The 17440-nt window shown below is 38.8% G+C and overlaps 2 protein-coding genes across 3 annotated transcripts; both read left to right on the top strand.

Moving 5' to 3' along the window:
- Positions 1-3271: 3271 nt before the first annotated feature.
- Positions 3272-9185, top strand: LOC130094455 (interphotoreceptor matrix proteoglycan 2-like). Its single transcript, XM_056260748.1, has 11 exons — positions 3272-3673; positions 3764-3967; positions 6111-6277; positions 6423-6448; positions 6603-6629; positions 6782-6822; positions 7387-7517; positions 7717-7881; positions 7989-8047; positions 8798-8818; positions 9170-9185. Exons 1-11 carry the CDS (start codon positions 3595-3597, stop codon positions 9183-9185), a joined length of 936 nt encoding a protein of 311 aa, XP_056116723.1. The 5' UTR covers positions 3272-3594.
- Positions 7391-17237, top strand: impg2a (interphotoreceptor matrix proteoglycan 2a). 2 transcript variants are annotated; one of them, XM_056260694.1, is made up of 14 exons: positions 7391-7517; positions 7717-7881; positions 7989-8047; positions 8798-9317; positions 9402-9460; positions 9972-10158; positions 10390-11429; positions 12244-12463; positions 12590-12800; positions 13259-13447; positions 16078-16279; positions 16451-16530; positions 16620-16696; positions 16873-17237. In XM_056260694.1, the coding sequence occupies exons 4-13, from the start codon at positions 9227-9229 to the stop codon at positions 16654-16656; spliced, it is 2316 nt and encodes a 771-aa protein (XP_056116669.1). In that variant the 5' UTR covers positions 7391-7517; positions 7717-7881; positions 7989-8047; positions 8798-9226; the 3' UTR covers positions 16657-16696; positions 16873-17237. The 2 variants fall into 2 exon arrangements, with proteins under 2 accessions (XP_056116669.1, XP_056116670.1); XM_056260695.1 differs by having other exon boundaries at positions 9417-9460.
- The last annotated feature ends 203 nt before the right edge of the window (positions 17238-17440 follow it).

The raw sequence follows: 17440 nt of genomic DNA on the forward strand, positions 1-17440 counted from the left end.
TAGCTGATTTTTAAACTTTTGTATTATTTTATGCTTTTGTATACATTGTTGTAAAAACTTTAGAAATAAATAAATGTTGATAAAATTCAATTAAATAGTTTTGCCTTTTTAATCTCAGATTTTCTGTATAGCCTGTGTCTTTGAGGTAAGTAGCACAAGTAGCACTTTCTTTAAAGGGGTTATACTGCATGAAATCAATATTCCTTGATCTTTTACGCAACAAACAAGAACCTTTTAAACAAGAATGTTTGTTCTCTGTACATGTGATTGTGGTCTCTCTCAAAAGTGGCTTTGGTTTTGATGAATGAATGTAGGAGAAACCAGCCATTAGCACATGATTGGTTAAGCAGTCGGGTGTGGCTTGAGTCAGTTTTCTGATTGGCCAACTCATTTAGTTGTGCTCAAGTGGATTGTCAAAAGGGAGTGTGCGTGCAGGGATCTATGGTTTAATGCTAATCAGACAGAGATTAGACCGATTTACAGACCACCCACCTTCTTCCAATAATCCCAGCGTTGCAATCTGTGTACAATGTTTGTCTTTGTTTACTTAAAAGACACACAATCCAGTATAAAGTCAGTAAACCTAGTAATTTTTAATCTTTCTTTGTGTGTGTACCAAGGAGGTCTTTAATACCGTAAGCATTTCCTTACAAATCTTGACCCCTTTAAGTCAGGCCACAAGAAGGCTATTTTTGAAATTGCATGCTACCGTACTACCGGTATTAGTATTTTTGCTGCACACTGGGCCAAGTGTGACGAATGATTTGGAATATATCAACAAGAACAATTGTTGTCAACACAATCTGTTTCTTCACTGACTATTTGTTCAGACTACCAGAGGGACAGGGACTTTTTTTTACCAAAATGGAAAATGTATAGAAACAGCAGTAATACAATAAAGAACTGTATGCTATCTGTGGTGGTTAATTTCTAAGAACACAGACACTAAACCACCTGGACAGTAATTGTATTGTGGCTGATAAATTAGTGTGAGAGCACAGGAGGTTATTAAAACTACAAAATCCTGTCTTAGCCATGCAAGACACGCAAGGCCACATCTCCTCAAAAGACCCACATCTAAAACAATTTAGAATGAATTATTTCTCAAAACAGTATCTGAGAAATCACACCCTTCTCTATGACAGCCCTGTCAGTCAAGTGTTTTGGTGAAAGGACGTGTGATTGCAGTTCCAATTCCATTCCATTGCTCTCTATGCCATGTATCAATTTCGTACATACAAATTTGGATACTAGCAAGAGCCTTGAGCTGCTAAACATTGAGACAGAATTAAAAGGTTGCGCATAAATGCAGCAGATAATTTTCACTATCAGTTGTAATACATTCTAGTTATGCTTTTGGTTTCGTCTAGCGAAGGTTTCTGGAAATGGCTGATCCCCTGATAAGTGTTGCTAACTAGGGAGCAGCTTGTGAGTCATGTTAGAAACATAGCTAACATGGTTATAGCACTTTTAAACTAAGCATGAAAATTCACTCTGCACATCTATTTTCTAAATGCATGTTATTAAATGTACACTCACCGGCCACTTTATTAGGTACACCTGTCCAACTGCTCGTTAACACTTAATTTCTAAGCAGCCAATCACATGGCGGCAACTACGTGCATTTAGGCATGTAGACATGGTCAAGACAATCTCCTGCAGTTCAAACCGAGCATCAGTATGGGGAAGAAAGGTGATTTGAGTGACTTTGAACGTGGCATGATTGTTGGTGCCAGAAGGGCTGGTCTGAGTATTTCAGAAACTGCTAATCTACTGGGATTTTCACGCACAACCATCTCTAGGGTTTACAGAGAATGGTCCGAAAAAGAAAAAACATCCAGTGAGCGACAGTTCCGTGGGCGGAAATGACTTGTTGATGCCAGAGGTCAGAGGAGAATGGCCAGACTGGTTCGAGCTGATAGAAGGGCAACAGTGACTGAAATAACCACTCGTTACAACCGAGGTATGCAGCAAAGCATTTGTGAAGCCACAACACGCACAACCTTGAGGCGGATGGGCTACAACAGCAGAAGACTCCACCGGGTACCACTCATCTCCACTACAAATAGGAAAAAGAGGCTACAATTTGCAAGAGCTCACAAAAATTGAACAGTTGAAGACTGGAAAAATGTTGCCTGGTCTGATGAGTCTCGATTTCTGTTGAGACATTCAGATGTTAGAGTCAGAATTTGGCGTAAACAGAATGAGAACATGGAACCATCATGCCTTGTTACCACTGTGCAGGCTGGTGGTGGTGGTGTAATGGTGTGGGGGATGTTTTCCTGGCACACTTTAGGCCCCTTAGTGCCAATTGGGCATCGTTTAAATGCCACGGCCTACCTGAGCATTGTTTCTGACCATGTCCATCCCTTTATGGCCACCATGTACCCATCCTCTGATGGCTACTTCCACCATGTCACAAAGCTCTAATCATTTCAAATTGGTTTCTTGAACATGACAATGAGTTCACTGTACTAAAATGGCCTCCACAGTCACCAGATCTCAACCCAATAGAGCATCTGTGGGATGTGGTGGAACAGGAGATTCGCATCATGGATGTGCAGCCGACAAATCTGCGGCAACTGTGTGATGCCATCATGTCAATATGGACCAAACTCCCTGAGGAATGCTTCCAGCACCTTGTTGAATCTATGCCACGAAGAATTGAGGCAGTTCTGAAGGCAAAAGGGGGTCCAACCCGTTACTAGCATGGGGTACCTAATAAAGTGGCCGGTGAGTGTATGTTTCACTTTCTAATTTCTTTTGGCCTCAAAATGTTTAATCAAACTTCTCTCTGATGATGTATGCCCGACTTCACCAATCATTTAGTCTGCTTAAACGCCACTCCTATCTTACAATCAACTGCAAACACATGCTGCCTCCACCCAATCAACAACCGATGGATATAACTAAGTCCCCACCCAACTTTTTTGAAAATGTGTTTCACTCAGATGTATGGCATGTTGCATACTTTTGGTCATGTAGTTTACGTGTTTATTGCCTTGTACTTTATTGCTATATTGCAAGATATTTGTTATTTTTACTTTGTTTCATCACACCAGCTCTCAGTGTTAACAATGTGACTTAAGCTTCTTGATTGCGGTTAATTTACAGTTCTTGTAGACTTTAAGGGTCATACCATTAATACCTGTCCTCAACCTTACAGGTGGTCAAGTGTTCAGCTGAGAAGTGATTATGTATGCTTATCTGGCATATCAAATTTTCCTTGTTTTCTCCTTCACCACCTATCACTGGTTCCCTGCACATGTATTTTTTCTTAGCACTCTTGGTAAACTTCAGTTCCTCTGGTTACTTCTTAATGAGCTCCTCTACAGGATTACTTAACAAGATTAGAAGAAAGAAAAAGAGAAAAATCCCTTTCCATCTGCCTACCTGCCACAGGATCGCCAGAGTTATACACCTGCGCTTTGACGACCTAGATAGTACTTTCTAACAATAATAACATACTGTCATTACTATCAGTGGATACTGTGTAACAGGTATGCCCAGGTGTTGGAAGCTTTGGTTACATCGTCCGAAGTGAATCAGCAACTATTGCACAACAGCTTAATTTTCAAGCCACAGGAAGTCACTATGTGGAAGCTCATATGGACCTGCACCTTGTGTTGTTTAAGCTGCATTTTTGCAATAGGCCAGCTGGATATTACTGCAGGTATGTATGTTTTGTGTATGTATGTATTAGCTGGGAGTTTGATGAGAGGATGATGGTCATAATACGTTTATGTGTATATTTATGTTTTAGAGAAAGCTAAACGGATTCCCATGCTTATGAACACAGATAAGCGCTCACAAAGATTGTTTCAAATGTTTGTGGAAAAGCCTGGAGACCAAGAACACTTGCCAAGACGTAAGCGAAATGTTTTTCTGTCCAGTGGAGTACGCCTTTGCCATCAAGAAACAGTGCAGCAAGCCATCACTAACCACCTGAAATACTACCAGCTCAGAGGTGAGACACTATTGCAGTACTATTACTATTTATACTGGTAGCATTGCTTATATATTGAATAAATTAAATGAAGTTAAATTCATTTATTGTATATATGTACAATTCAGTGTTGAAGAACTGAAAGTAACGTTTGTATCTGCTGCTCCCTTTTTGTAACAAACAATCCTCTAAAAGTCCATTTGTTGTGAGATTTTTGTAAAGATAAATCAAATTTTGTTACGCAATTAAGCAAACTGGGGTGAGTTTTAACTAATTTAACGACTCTGGTCATCCTGTTGGCCCTTAATGACAATATCCTACTGGAATTGACATCATTTTTGTTGGGAAAACAACAGCACAAACATGAGAGTGTTGATTTGTCTCATGGTATCTCTGTCTTAAGCTGTCTTAATACATTTTTAGTGCCTGAGCCTAACCAGATCATATTTATAAAATTCTGGTATGCCCTTTTATATAAATTCTTCCTTAAATTACCTCACAGCATGTTTATTTACAGAACTCAAAAGATATTGCATAACAGGAATGGCCCAAGTACTCAAAGCCAAGAAGTAAATCTGGACTTACTGGCTGAAAAAGGTTTCTGACATCTATAAGGAATGCATGAGAAAAAGGCTCACTATAAACTGACCATGAAATAACTAGTGCCCGAACAAGGAGATGGGTGAAGAAGGATTGAAGGATTTTAGGATTTTATTAATAGGTAAGAGCAAGCAGGTGGTAGACAGTCGAATAATTTGCCAGACATTAAAAAGTCTGGCGAATCATGAAGTTCTTGCAGATTTTCTGTAATGGTGAAACATGTAGAGTGTCGACCTGTGGTTAAGCCTGTGTTTATGGTAATTATCACCTTTAACACATTGTAAAAAGTCTACCTTATTGTCTGAGAACATAAGCTGAGACCAAGACTTGACCCAAGTAAGAAGACTCAAATCAAAGCCATATTTATGTTAAGAACACAAGATCAAGACTCCACAAAGGTTACCGTTTAATTCATCAACTATAGTGCAAGCAGCTCTGTATAGCTGACAGCTAGAATGAACAATGGGATCTCATTAGAGTTTGGCAGTTAGATCCACTCAAAGGTCTGGGGTTAGTATTGAGAAACCTCAAGACAATCTTTCACAGTTCACGTGTGATTTCTCCCAAACCAACTTGGTTGGCAGTATGGTGAGGTTAAAAGCCAGTTAACACATTGGAATGGGGCCAATAAGGTCAGAGCTTTTATATCCATTGCTCAGAATGAGGGTGTCAGCAGTCTTGTCTAAACACACATTGAGACACTACTTGCAAAGTAGAGCTTGAACCACAATGTCATCTGGACAGGTTATTGCTGTCGGTCAAAAAAATACACCCATATGACAAAAAGGTAACACTTTAGAATACTGTTCCATCGTTAATGAATAACAACACAGGATTATTACGCAATATTAACATTGTAGTAACTATTTTAACAAGAAACTCTGATTAACAAATTAGTAAGTAATAGCAGTTGAATGGGGTTGTTCTCTATTATCAATAACTAAAAAATTTTCATACCTCCCAGAGAACTATACTAAGTACTATATATACAGGTTCATTATTAATGTGAATAATGCATTTAATGTATAATTAATTCTAAAATAAAGATTGTTAACCCACTAATGACTCAAGTATTACCAAATCAGAAGGAACTACCAATTATTTGGAACCTTATTCTAAAAATCATAACTCAGTAATGACTGTGATTGTAAGCTTTTGATGTCTATACGGCTTTGGATAGCGGTTACTAGAATGTTAATATTGCGTTACTCATTTGTCCTGTGTAGTTATTCATTAATGACTAAAGGATTATGTAAAGTGTTAGGCTAAATGTTAACGTCATGAGTCGTATGTTTGTTGTGGTAATTTCCAACCGCCTGGCTGTAGAACCAAACACGTGAGTGTCCAATCCTCACTCAAATGGTCAATCCTGTGAAATCAATACATAAGACAATACAAAAGCTTGTATCATAATAAATGCAAAAGAGTTCTATCTTTTGAGATTAAAGACTTCCATTAAGCTATGAGAAATGTTGCTCAATGTTACTCACGCATAAAAAGTGAGCAGTCTGATTGTGTTTAGCTGCACTAATACAATACTGTTATTGTTGTTGTTGTTTTGCAGTGTGTCAGGAAGTTGTGTGGGAGGCCTTTAAAATCTTCTTGGAGCGCCTCCCCCGTCAGCAAGAGTACCAGAGCTGGATGAGCCAATGCCAGACAGAGAGAGTCTCCATACGGGAGATTGGCACTTACTTTAGCCAATCAGAGGAACACTTAGCACTTGTCCACAGAGTATGTAGCATAAGACAAGTATTTGTACTTTGTACTAATTATGTTAGTTGATACTTTGATATGAATAGACTATTATGGGTCAGTGGTGCATGTGCATATCAGAATGCCTTACTTCTGTCTTTTGAATCTTTATGGTCCATTGCAGAGACTTGCACAGACGGGACTGAAAAGGTGCAATAACATTTTTTAAAAACCTTTTTCACCCTCAATCCATACTTTTTCAAATACCCCCTTTTCTCCCAGCCATTTATTCATTGTATTAGATGAGTTCTGTCTTACTGAGTCTGTTTTTCTCCTCACCTTTTATCTCCCTCTTTTTTCTCAGTAAGACACCTACATACTCAGTATGCAGGTATTACACCCTTTATACCCGTTCTTTATTTTTTTATTAAATGGACTGTGCAGTTAGAGATCTTGTGTGTGTGTGTGTGGTTTTAACTCTTACATTTGAAGGTCTGTTTAATTTCTAACTGTCTTTCTTTTTCTTCTCTTTTTTTTAAACAGACCAGAGGATTCTTCCCAAGAGCAAGACAATGTGCCACCAGGTCTGTCTGTAATGATTGTGTGTTACATACTGATACAGTATCTTATATAAACTGTATAAAACCCTTACCTGTTGAGAACATGCATGGATCATATTTGAAATTAATTTTGAAAATCAAAAGGAAAATTATATTTTAAAACCATTCAGTTTTTTTGTATTGATCCATAATTTAAACATCAATTACAATTATTTATGGACAACTTTGGTATGTTCTAGACAATATTTGTGGCACTGACCCTCCTGGTTTCAGTCCTGTATGGATGCCTTCAAACTATCAACAGCAATTTCTAGATGTTTAGCAACTAGCTTCTTTTCAAACGAGTTAGTGCTGATGCACATATTGTGGCAGAATATAAAAAAAGCAAATGGCTTTAAAATGCCTTTTAGCGTTTGGTTTGAATTTCAGATAATCCTTTTATGTTTTTCCAGGGCTATTTTGATGCAAACTTTGTTTGCAATTCAGATTGAGATGTTGTAATTGGAAATGGCAAGAAATAAACTTAAAGATATCTTATGACATGTGCCTGAACACCAAGATACAAAAATTATTTTCAAAACTTGGTAGGTGATGAGCTTCCAGCAGAGACTACTGTGTTGGTGACCACAACGGTTCCAGATGAGGTCATCTCTGAGAGTGTGAAGGAAGTTACTGCAGAAGCACCATACGTTGTCATGACAATGGAGCTGGATACTGAGGTAGACAGCTCATATAGGCTGAAATATACTGTTCATACTGTTATCATTGATGAAGATATAATAAAAATGTAAGAGTGAGGTCTATGTCTAGTTCTAATATGATGCACTCATGAGTGATAGATGCAAAAAATATACATATAAACAAATGTTAAATATTGAACACCTGCTAAACAAAGTTTGTGTGCATTGTCTGTGGTAGATCACTAATGAGATTGAGCAGGAGGCAGCTGCTTTGCCTACACATCCTCTGGTTGAACAGAGGGTGGAGCTGGCTTTGTTACTGACTGGAGAACCATGGAGTGAAGAGCTGTTCAACTCCACCAGCAGTGAGCATCGCAGACTCACTCAGCAGATCACAGAGAAGGTACAACAACACACATACACTTACTTACATTTTTACACTGATGTTACGTTACTATATTGTTTTAGATTTGTAACTAAATGTTCTGCCTATATATGTCATTCTTCCAGATATCCGCTGCTTTGGAGAAACTGACAGAATTTAAGGGTGTGTCAGTATTGAACATCAGGTGTGTTAGTGCATGTTTCATTCTGCGAGTTACAATAAATTGGCTCCAAAAAGTATTTGGACACTTAGTTCACGCTTAAAAATGTATAAATATCATTGCATTAGATTAGAACATATGAAGATGGATCTAGCACACTTTTCAAGCAAAATGTTTTTTAACAAAAAGAATTGTTATAGATTTTAAATAAAACAATGGATACACTATATGAAATCCTTGCACCACTAATAGTTATGGTACACGATGCAGGTCAAAATAACCGATGAGAAGCGTTGTGGAAAATAATACTATACAGTATATATGAAGAGTTCAGATGCAAAAGCCTATAAGTGCCATCTGAAATTCTCTTCTAGATCATTTTTATCAAGCTCGTATATTTAAGTTTAGTAATTTCACTTAAGTGACAATTAATAGGTAATTCAAAATCAAAATAATTTGGCTTCAGTGTCAGGACTGTATGGTATGGTCAGTATGGTACACCTAGGACAGACCCTCGACCCAACAGCAACTGGCAGTGTCACACCTAATTTACCCATAAGTGATCAAGTGGGCACTCGTGCAATGTAAGAAATTATGTACATCTGAGTGAACAAGACAGATGGAGGTTAGCGAGGGAAGGGAATAAAAAGTGGACTTAAACGCAGCCGTGGAACATTTCCATATGTATGATTAGACAATATGCGTCATTAGTCTATCACCTGCTATAGTTGTAAGACTATTGTACTAAAAATATGACCTTTATCTTTTCTGTAGGCCACAGGTGGATCCCTCAAGGTAAATTACACTCGATTGTTTCCATGAATGCAGGTTAGTGAGTGAGAGAATGTATTTTTTTGCAGTCTTTCCTTGAGTTAGTATAAACAAGCAATAATCATGTTTATAGTCATGCAATTACAATGGAAGTCTAAGGGGCAAGACATTGTTTGTATATTAACATTAAAATACCCAATGTTTCGAAAATATAGCCACAAGAATTACAATTGATGATGTGAGACTATTGCAAAGTTATCCAATCTTTCAACTCATGTCATGATCATGTTCTGTCCCGTAGACTAAGTGTGGTTGTTGTTTTCTCTCTGCAGTGGTGATAAGGCAGTACTGGTGGAATATGTTGTGTCCCTCCAGACCAACAGTGAAGTAATCAGCAGTGAGACGCTGGACTTTATTAATCTTCAATCCAACATGGTAGAGGGCACCTTTAGTTACTCAGAGGGGCCCACAGTCCAGTACACCATTATTGACCTCCACCCTGACATCACTGAGGCTCTGCATGGTACTGCTCTACCTGCTTGTAGCTACTATTCTTCTACGGTACATCTCAGCAGTCTGTAATGGTGTAATATTTTCTTGTTGTCAGTGGAAACATTTCCAGAGGAAACCCATCCTGCCGAGGAGTCACCAGACCCTGACCACAAGGTGATTAAGATTTCTGTCAAGATGACAGTGAAGTTTGAAGTATACCATCAAGATATTTGCATATTCTTAAAATCTAAATTCTGATTCCTAGTATAGGAACACATTACTAGGGTTTTTGACAGGATATTGCTAGGCTAGGTTACGGTAATCTGGATGGTTTCTAGGGTATTGTAAAGTGATTACCTAAAGTAGGTGTTCTAGGATGTTTACTAGTACAAGCACACGCCCAAGTATATGGGATATTCTGGTCTGTGGATATACGTATAATGTCCTTCAATGTAAGTCTATCATGCTAGACTTTACCTCTACTTAACAAAGCACACAATTTGAGGTATTATTCTTGTCACATAACAAACAATTTGGTGTGAGTTACCTGCCATAGTTTTCAACAAACTCCTAACTCTAAGAATGGAATAGCAGGAACAGTAATAGTAATGACAGCCTTAGCAAGCACCATCAATAACTTTCACAAAGACTGAGAGCCAGCTGTTTCATTTCGTTTATTTTCTAGGATGACATTTTATCAGTAGAAAAACCATCCGAGCTGCCTGGAGAAGTGGCAAAGGAGGCCTTTACAATTAGTGACCATTTGGATCCTACAATGTCAGAAGAGGAAGGTATGGGAGAGCAGGATGGCATACATTTAGATGAGACCACACAACCGCTTATAGACTATCCCAGCGGCAGTTTCTCAGAGGGTAAGAACCAACATTCACATGTACAATGATTTACAGCAGGGATGTGAAATAATGCACTTGGAAGGTCAGTATCCTGCAGGGTTTAGCTTCAACCTGCCCAACACCCCTTTCTAGCATTTTTCTGAATTCTGCGGGACAATGGCCCTTCAGGAGCATAATTGACACCCCTGATTTAAACCAATATGGTGGTGAAATACTTGTGTCAAGATGCTTGTTTGTTCCTCTTTTCAGACCTTCAAGACAAGGACTTGGTGTTACGGTTTTCCCCTAGCCAGACTCCTGCTGTGGAAGATGAAGCGGCTGGTCCTGTTATCGATGCCAAGCAAGACAGTGACATCACAATGGATGAACTTGACCCCGCCTCTGGATTTGGTGTAATCGAAGAAAATTGGGTAACTGTCCTTCCTACTGAAGCTCAAGAGCCAGTTGGAGATACAGAAGTTGATGAAGAGTTTTTGGTTAATGTAGATATGCCACAGAAAGAGGACTATGAATTCTCCACAATTACAACAGTGGTTGAAGAGGACCAGATCTTGCCTGAGGAAACCACAGAATTAATTACTGTTGAAGCTGGAGAAGATGAAAACCTACAACGTGGTAGTGATGCCCCTGCAAAGCCACCAGTCAAGGTGGCTGAGGCAGAATCTACCCCACAACCTGAGGAAGACCTCATATTACCTGCAGAAGAAGAGAGGCAAAAGGAAGACAACAAGGAAGAAATTGTTCTAACAGAAACACAAAAGGATGAGGAAACTGAAGTTGCTGTGGTCACGAAGGAGAAATCAGAGGAGGCTGGAGAAGAGGAAGAATATGTTGACAGTACCACAATGACACATGAGAACAAAGATTTTGTACTAACGGATGTTTCAGCTATACAGTTTTCAAAGGAAGTTCTAAAACAGGAAGAGATCCTATTGGTCACCATTGAACCAGCAAACCCAGTTTACTCAACACCGCTTTCACCTGAAATAGAACCACCCTTCTCCCTCTTGACCATGAAGACCCCAGAAGAGGTGGAGTTGGGGCATAATTTAAATTCAGAGGTCATGACTACATCTCTGGATGTGATAGATTACAGAGAGGAAGAGGGTAGTGGTGTCCCTAGTGTCATTCAGGGCGATGAAGTTTCCAGCATTGCCTTGCCAACTAACCCTGGGCGGTCTTTGATAGTGTTTTTCAGTCTTCGTGTAACTAACATGATTTTCTCTGAGGATTTGTTCAATAAGAGCTCTGCAGAGTACAAAGCCTTGGAGCAACGGTTCCTTGAACTGGTAGTGTACTTTCTCTAAAGTATATTTGTGCATATTCTTTTTCCTTTCCTTTTCCTACCATCACTTGTTCTTTCTCTTCGCCCACATTCCCTGTCAAATTTCCACTTATCAGTCCAAATCAAGAGTGTCCAATCCTGCTCCTGTAGGGCCATCTTCCAGCAGAGTTTAGCTCCAGACATAATTACACAGACCTGAGGCCGGTTGCATAAACTGCTAAGATTAGTCTTACAAGTAAGTCATCAATTTTTTTTTCTTTAAGACTGTTCATAACTTCTTTTTTTGTCAGTTGCGTAAAAACATAGATTGGTCTAATTTGATACCGAAAAGTAAGACTTATTCCCCTTAACTAACTGCTGTTGGTTATACTAGTTCTTAAGACACAGTCTTTACATAATGGTTGTTTATGCAACTGGCCCCTGAACTTGTTAATCAAGGTCTTCAGGATCTTTAGAAACTTCCAGGCAGGTGTGTTGGAGCTAAACTCTGCAGGAAGGTGGCCCTCCAGGAGCAGGAATGGACATTCTCAATTCAGAATAAATTGTTCACTAATTTATATATACCAAGGCTCTTCAACTCCAGTCCTGGAGTGCCAGTTTCCTGCTGAGTTTTGCTTTAACCCTAACCAAACACACCCAAACAAGGCTAATCAAGGTGTCCTGAATTGCTTGCAAATTACAGACAGATGGGTTAGATTGTGATTGGTACTAAAGTCTGCAGGACACTGACCCTCCAGGACTGGAGTTGAAAAGGCCTGTTTAATACATTTTATTTTTGTGAGTTTATGAACTTATTATTGGGATTTTATGTCCCTCAGTTGGTGCCATATCTGCAGTCAAACCTCAGTCACTTTGAGAACCTGGAGATCTTGAACTTCAGAAATGGAAGTATTGTGGTGAATAACCGTATGAAGTTTGGGAAGCCTGTTCCACGTGAAGTCAATGCTGCTGTTTACCTCATTCTTGAGGACTTCTGCAACACAGCTTACCAGACCATGAACCTCGCCATTGACAAATATTCTTTGGATGTCGAATCAGGTAAGACAAATTCAGAAAACTCTCACTTTGGAAATGCAGCCTTTATATAATGTGTTCAGGTACCTCATCACATGCCACCTTTATGCAGCAGCTAATCAATGTGCTTGTATGGTTGTTTGTTTTTAGGGGAACATGCAGACCCATGCAAGTTTCAGGCATGTAATGAGTTTGCAGAATGTACAGTGAACCGCTGGTCAGGTGAGGCTGAATGTGTGTGTAATGCTGGTTACTTCAGTGTGGACGGACTACCCTGCCAGAGCATCTGTGACCTTAAGCATGACTTCTGCCTGAATGATGGGAAATGTGATGTCATTCCAGGCCAAGGAGCCATCTGCAGGTATGTTTATTTAGATTATATAATGCTCAAGAAAGTTTTAATGAATTTGTGCAAATTTAAGAAAGCCTAAATACAGATCATATACTGTACTGCGAGGTCTATACTACCTGGAGAACAGCATTCTCATTCATCTTGAAGTACGTAGATGCTAGGCTGGCATTTTCTTAAGGTGCATTTTCTTAAGGTGGGCCAAACTTGCCCATTGGCCTCGGTTCATCATCATGGCCACCTAATCATCCCCATATACTGATTGGCTTCATCACTCTGTCTCCTCTCCACCAATAAACTGGTGTGTGGTGGGCGTTCTGGCGCAATATGGCTGCATATGCTGCACATTGGTGGTGGTTGAGGAGATTCCCCCATTCTATGTAAAGCGCTATGAGTACCCAGAAAAGCACTATATAAATGTAACAAATTATTATTATTATTATTATTATGCGTGTGTGTCTGCTCTGTAGATGCCGTGTGGGGGAAAACTGGTGGTACAGAGGGGAACATTGTGAAGAATATGTTTCTGAGCCACTCGTGGTTGGCATTGCCATAGCATCTGTTGCTGGGTTCCTGCTGGTGGCATCAGGAGTAATCTTCTTCTTAGCAAGAACTCTGAGAGACCAGTATGACAGGGATGAGACGGAGGACCAAGTACGGTAAGACACATTCTCTATCACAGTCAATCTGGGGTGTGTTTCCTGAACAATGAAGTTACTCACTGCTTCCCTACCATAGTACGATGCATCGTTGAAGAAACCAACTAGCTAGTAACGACTGTTTCCCGAAACCATATTGTCACAAATTGGTCGTTCAACCACGATGTCACGCAGGTGGTGGAGTAATAACTTCTTTTAATTAATCTGTTTGAGATCGAATTGATGCTTGATTTTTTGCTATAAATTACGGACATGGGATCTGAGAACTATTTAAAAATTTTCTCAGTTATTTTGCTTTATTTCAAGATTCAATCATAGGCTCGTTCTTACTTAGTAAAGCACGTTTACACATGCGCACTATTCAAAAACGATGCTTTAAATCTCTTGACAAATTAAAAGACGTAAATTATGTATTCTAAATAAAAATATAGATTGTACTGAATGTCAGCTTGCTTATTTGACTTAAAGCTGCCGTCGGCAACATTTTTTTGATCATATTCAGTGAAATCGACACTATAATCCGACAGAACAACATAAATAAAGTGGTTTTAGAAAAAAACCCGAGCTTCTAACTCCACCTGAAGCGTGTTATTTGTTTTGCAAAAATCCACAGCTCCCGGATCATCATGTCCAATCAGCGCAGGGGGTTGTGAGATCTGACTGTCAATCACAGATTGGGCACACGCCACCCCTCGCGCACCTTACAATCACATGCACACGCCTGAGTGATGGCGGATGTATCTCGCTTTCAAAACACTAACAAATCAAGTAAGCTCATTTAAAGTATAAATGACGTTAGCAATTGCAATCTATCGGTAGATTAGCCAGGGCAGCATACCTCCAAATACTCCATGGTGTTGATGGATGCTGATGAGATGGGCGCGTTCACAGATAACCTGGTGCACACGAACTGACGAGCACGAACTCGGTGGGAGGGTATCCGTTGATAGTGGGGGAGGGGCATGAGAGTTGTAAACATTCAAAATTTTGCCTAAGTCCACTCAATCTGCCAGACTTGCCGACTGCAGCTTTAAGATAAGGATTTATTGACTCCAGATGTCATGCAAACAAGAAACTATGCTTCTAACCACAGCTCGAGAGCTGTCGTTCCAACCACACACCTTTGCGATGCAGTTTGCTTATGTTCGTTGGAACAATGTTTTCGGGAAACACCGACTCGTTGAACTATGCTGATAACGACGGAACTAGCGACCATAGTTGGCTAACGATGCTTTCAGGAAAAGCACCCCTGGTAAATCGCAACTTCATTCCAACTCGCATACTTTCACTGTTCATTATAATATTCTTTCTATTTTAGACTTTGTCTATAAGTGAGCTTCAGTACATGAAGCATTACCTTAGAAGTCTGAGCCTTCAGAGCCAATCACCTGACATGAACCCTTGATAAGAGTTTGACCTTGAGTAAAGTAGCCTTGAGCTTCTAGAAAGGTCCTATGTCATAAAAAAAAAAAATCACAATGAACGCATGATATTTTAATTCCAATAAAAGCTAAATTAAACAATTAAATTGTAATGGTGATGAATGCGAACTTACAAATTGCTTAATAAAAAACAAGTATTTTAAAATAAAACTACGGTTTTAATTTTGCATTACACACTAAACCAAGTCAAATCTTGAAATAAATTATTTATTGAAATGATTATGAATGAGTCTGTTACATATACATTTAAAGTGCCCCATTATGCTTTTTCAAGTATTACCTTTCATGCAGTGTGTAATATAGCTGTTTGTGAATGTTAAAGGTCTGCAAAGTTTTAAAGATCAAAGTGGATGACAAATAAATTTGTCTCTTAAAAGAAAGAATATAGATTCTGAACTGCCTAAACGAGTTGTCAGCAATTACAGTCTCACTTCCTGTTACATACCTATGTAGCTATGTTCCCACCTTCAAACACTGTAGCTGGAGCCTGGAAGAGTTTGGTTTGTGTTGTCAACAAGACGCTGTTTTCAAATCCACTTTGCATGCACTTCAAAAGGATGAGGACTCACTCTGGAATTGATATGGGAAAAATGGTGCCATCTTTACTGTTCGCATCACTGTGTGTACAAGCGCTGAGGAAGCCTCTGGAGCTGAAATTCAGATATAGTAATGGCCGTTTTGTTTCCGTCACACACTATAAGCGGTTGACCAATGCCAATCACAACAGACTGGGCCATCTGACCAATTAGAGCAGAGTAGGCTAGTGGAAAGGAGGGGTTTAGAGAGACTGAATCTTTGAACAAACCATTTTCAGACTCTTTGACAAATGAGGTGATGTGCAATGTATATTATGATAATTTAAGTATTTTTTATCTTTGATGCATGTAAATTTATTGTAGAACACCACCAAAACAAAATTAGCATTTAAAATTAATTTTAAACTTTTCAAATGGCATAATAGGGGCACTTTAATGTTCTTTTTTCTCTCACTTAAATCTCTTTAATTACTGCATGTGCATTACCTAGGAAGAAGTTTACATCTCCTGTAATACCATTATGAGATTTGCATTAATTCATCAACAAGGCTGATCTTTGATCCCTTGACCATCTTTAGGCCATGACTTCTTACACCTGTGGATTTAACAATGGCTGTTGCAACTTTGTGTGTGTATACATGTTTGTATGAAGGGGAGAGGACAGGCCACCATTTATAGACACAGCCACTAAGTATAACCCCATGTTCGAGAGCGATTTAACGACAGGCTACAGCCATTACTACCAGCGGTACCCAGAGCCCCCAGTCCACAGCAGCGCCAGTGCTGAAGCATCCACTGACTTCAGCAGTGAAGAGATACGCCATATTTATGAGAACAGCGAACTCACCAAGGAGGTATGGGTCTGTGTGCATAAAAATAGAATAATATATTAACAACATATGTTAATGGTATACCCATTTAGGTCAGCAAGTGAATTTTCTTTATTATTATTTTTTGGAAAACTGTATGAGCAAGTGTGTGATACATGTTGTTTATGGAATTATCTCTCCCTGTCCATTCCGTAGGAGATTCAAGATCGCATACGCATCCTTGAACTCTACACGAGAGATCGACAGTTTGCAGATTTTTTGCAGCAGCATCAAATGTAAGTATGTCTTTTAAGATGTCTTATTCATAGAATATAGCTTTGCAAATTTCCGCCCCTCATGTTTTGTTTTTGTTTTATTTAATCAGAACAATGGATAATCGAAGAGAAAGTTCCTCAACATAGGACATATGTCCAATATCCTGCTGGGTGCATGACATTGAAGGTGATAGCAATGTTATGAGAACTGCATGTTATACTTTAACAGTATGTTTTGTGTCTCCAATGTTGCATCTAGTGTAAACATAAGTGGAACTTTAAGGCTTTTCATCTATTTAAAAAAAAAATTTTTTATTCTAAAACATTGTTTGTATTGATTTGCTTGTTGTGTTCCTCTTCCAGAAACTTGCCTTGTCTTTTGGGAAATGACCTCTCAGTGATTCCTGAGCAAAAGCCTCTCTTTTTCCTCTTAGGAGACTATATTGCCATCACAAATAAAAATGGTTAACTATAGATCTTTCTTAAAATACGCTATTTTGTTGCTTTTATTATTATATTTTCCCTACTGTTAAAGACCATTTCACTTTTTTTCTTTATTAGAACAAGATCGCAGTCACAGACAATGCCATTGGTTAAAATTTTTGTTAGTGCCTTATTCTTATAGCTGTGGTCCGTCTCTCAGCCAAACAATCTTTGGTTTTCAGAGGAAAAGATCCCTGATGCATTATTCTTGAAAGTTACTTGAATCAGACCATCAATGTTCTATTACTTTTAGTACATTACATTTATTTTTTATTCTTTGGAACCTTTTATAGTTTCACTGCTTGTCAGAAATTTCAAGACAAAATAAACAGCTAATTTTAATGTTTATTTTATTGAATATCAAAAATGTTTGAAAATTAACCGAAAACTTACAAAACAATGAAAAGTGGCCTCTAATAATGTGCCCATTTATGAAAGAAGAAAAAAC

The sequence above is a fragment of the Rhinichthys klamathensis genome, unplaced genomic scaffold (assembly GCF_029890125.1).
Source record: "Rhinichthys klamathensis goyatoka isolate OS25496 unplaced genomic scaffold, OSU_Roscu_1.1 h1tg000177l_1, whole genome shotgun sequence".
In the NCBI taxonomy this organism is placed as follows: domain Eukaryota; kingdom Metazoa; phylum Chordata; class Actinopteri; order Cypriniformes; family Leuciscidae; genus Rhinichthys; species Rhinichthys klamathensis.